At 31.9% G+C, this 1,247-nt stretch overlaps 1 protein-coding gene across 1 annotated transcript; it reads right to left on the bottom strand.

Moving 5' to 3' along the window:
• Positions 1-908: 908 nt before the first annotated feature.
• K441DRAFT_735777 (uncharacterized protein) lies at positions 909-1,203 on the bottom strand (the record flags this gene model as incomplete). The annotated part of the gene is made up of 1 exon (XM_067654297.1): positions 909-1,203. A coding segment is annotated over one exon (210 nt), but the record flags the coding sequence as incomplete, so codon positions are not given.
• Positions 1,204-1,247: the final 44 nt, after the last annotated feature.

Raw genomic sequence — 1,247 nt, 5'->3', positions numbered from 1 at the left:
AATTAGGACGTCGCCCCCTCTTCAATTAAGTAAAAGCGTTATTACTTTCTTAGATAACCGTACAATCCTAACTACCTCTTTTTCTGTAATCTAAGCGGCGTGCTCTTTTCGCTTAAGTAGATCTATTATTACCTCTAACTCCTCTATCCCCTTTAAATGCCCTTAATCCCTATAAGTTAACACTAGGTTAGTAAATATATTAAGTATATCTAAGTGTTCCTTCCTTTATATATACTTTCTTATCTATATTACTTACAAAAGTAATTTCTCTACCTTCTTGTATTGCTAGCTTTTCTTATATATTATCGCGGGTTTATCTATAAGTCCTAGTATATATAAATGCTCTTTTCCAAGCGCCCTTTTATAGCCCTCTATTGCTTTTTAAAGCCTCTTTTTAGCCTCTTTATACTCTCCTAAGTCCGTTAATATTAGCGCGATACTATATAGTCTCGTCGCTTTTCTTATACAATCTTTCACCTTTTTTTTTAAAGAGCGCTATAGGACTCGTCTATTTGTTTCTATTAAGCTTTTATATTCTTCTTAATCTTATAACTAGTCTAAGGCCTTTTCCTAGTTTTAGATAAGCAGAAAGTTACATAAGAAATCTAGCCGTTTATCGCTGTTACTCTCTGTTCCTATTATCTCCGAAAAAGTAGCTGCTATTATAATAACGGCCAAATAATCCTTATATTGTTGGATAATTATAGGCTTTAAAGCTCCTTATAGAAGGCAGACGATATTACCTTTTTAGACGGATTTTGCCGAAGCCTAGAGGTTAAATTCTTTGGTATATCCTAGGTGTTACAATATATTCTTAAAGTTAATATTTACGTTCTATCTATTATTTTAATAATTCTTTACTAAGAACACCTAACTAAAAACATACTTTCTACTATCTATTATTGCCATCTCCCTATTATTTCAAGTTTTAATAGATACCTATTTACTAAGAAGAAACTTAATAAGTCGCTATAAGAGTTCCTTTTATAAAACCTAATAGTTAGGAGATAAGCTAGCTATACTAAGGTTATCCGAGCTTATACTAAGCAATATATATATCTTATTATGGCGGTTAGTAGCCTCGTAGGTATAGTATATATCTATTAGTATACCTAGAGGGTATATATCTAGAGAAACCTTCCCTAACCTACTTAATGCATATTTAGGCCGGAATATTACTTCCTTTATTAGGTAGGTTACTGGCTAGATTAAGTTTTATAAGTCTAAGCGAGCTCTATAAAAATCCC

Source organism: Cenococcum geophilum, assembly GCF_001692895.1.
Source record: "Cenococcum geophilum 1.58 unplaced genomic scaffold K441scaffold_59, whole genome shotgun sequence".
NCBI classification, from domain to species: Eukaryota; Fungi; Ascomycota; class Dothideomycetes; order Gloniales; family Gloniaceae; genus Cenococcum; species Cenococcum geophilum.
Note: the sequence above shows the minus strand (reverse complement) of the source record. Positions and strands in the feature narration are given on the sequence as shown.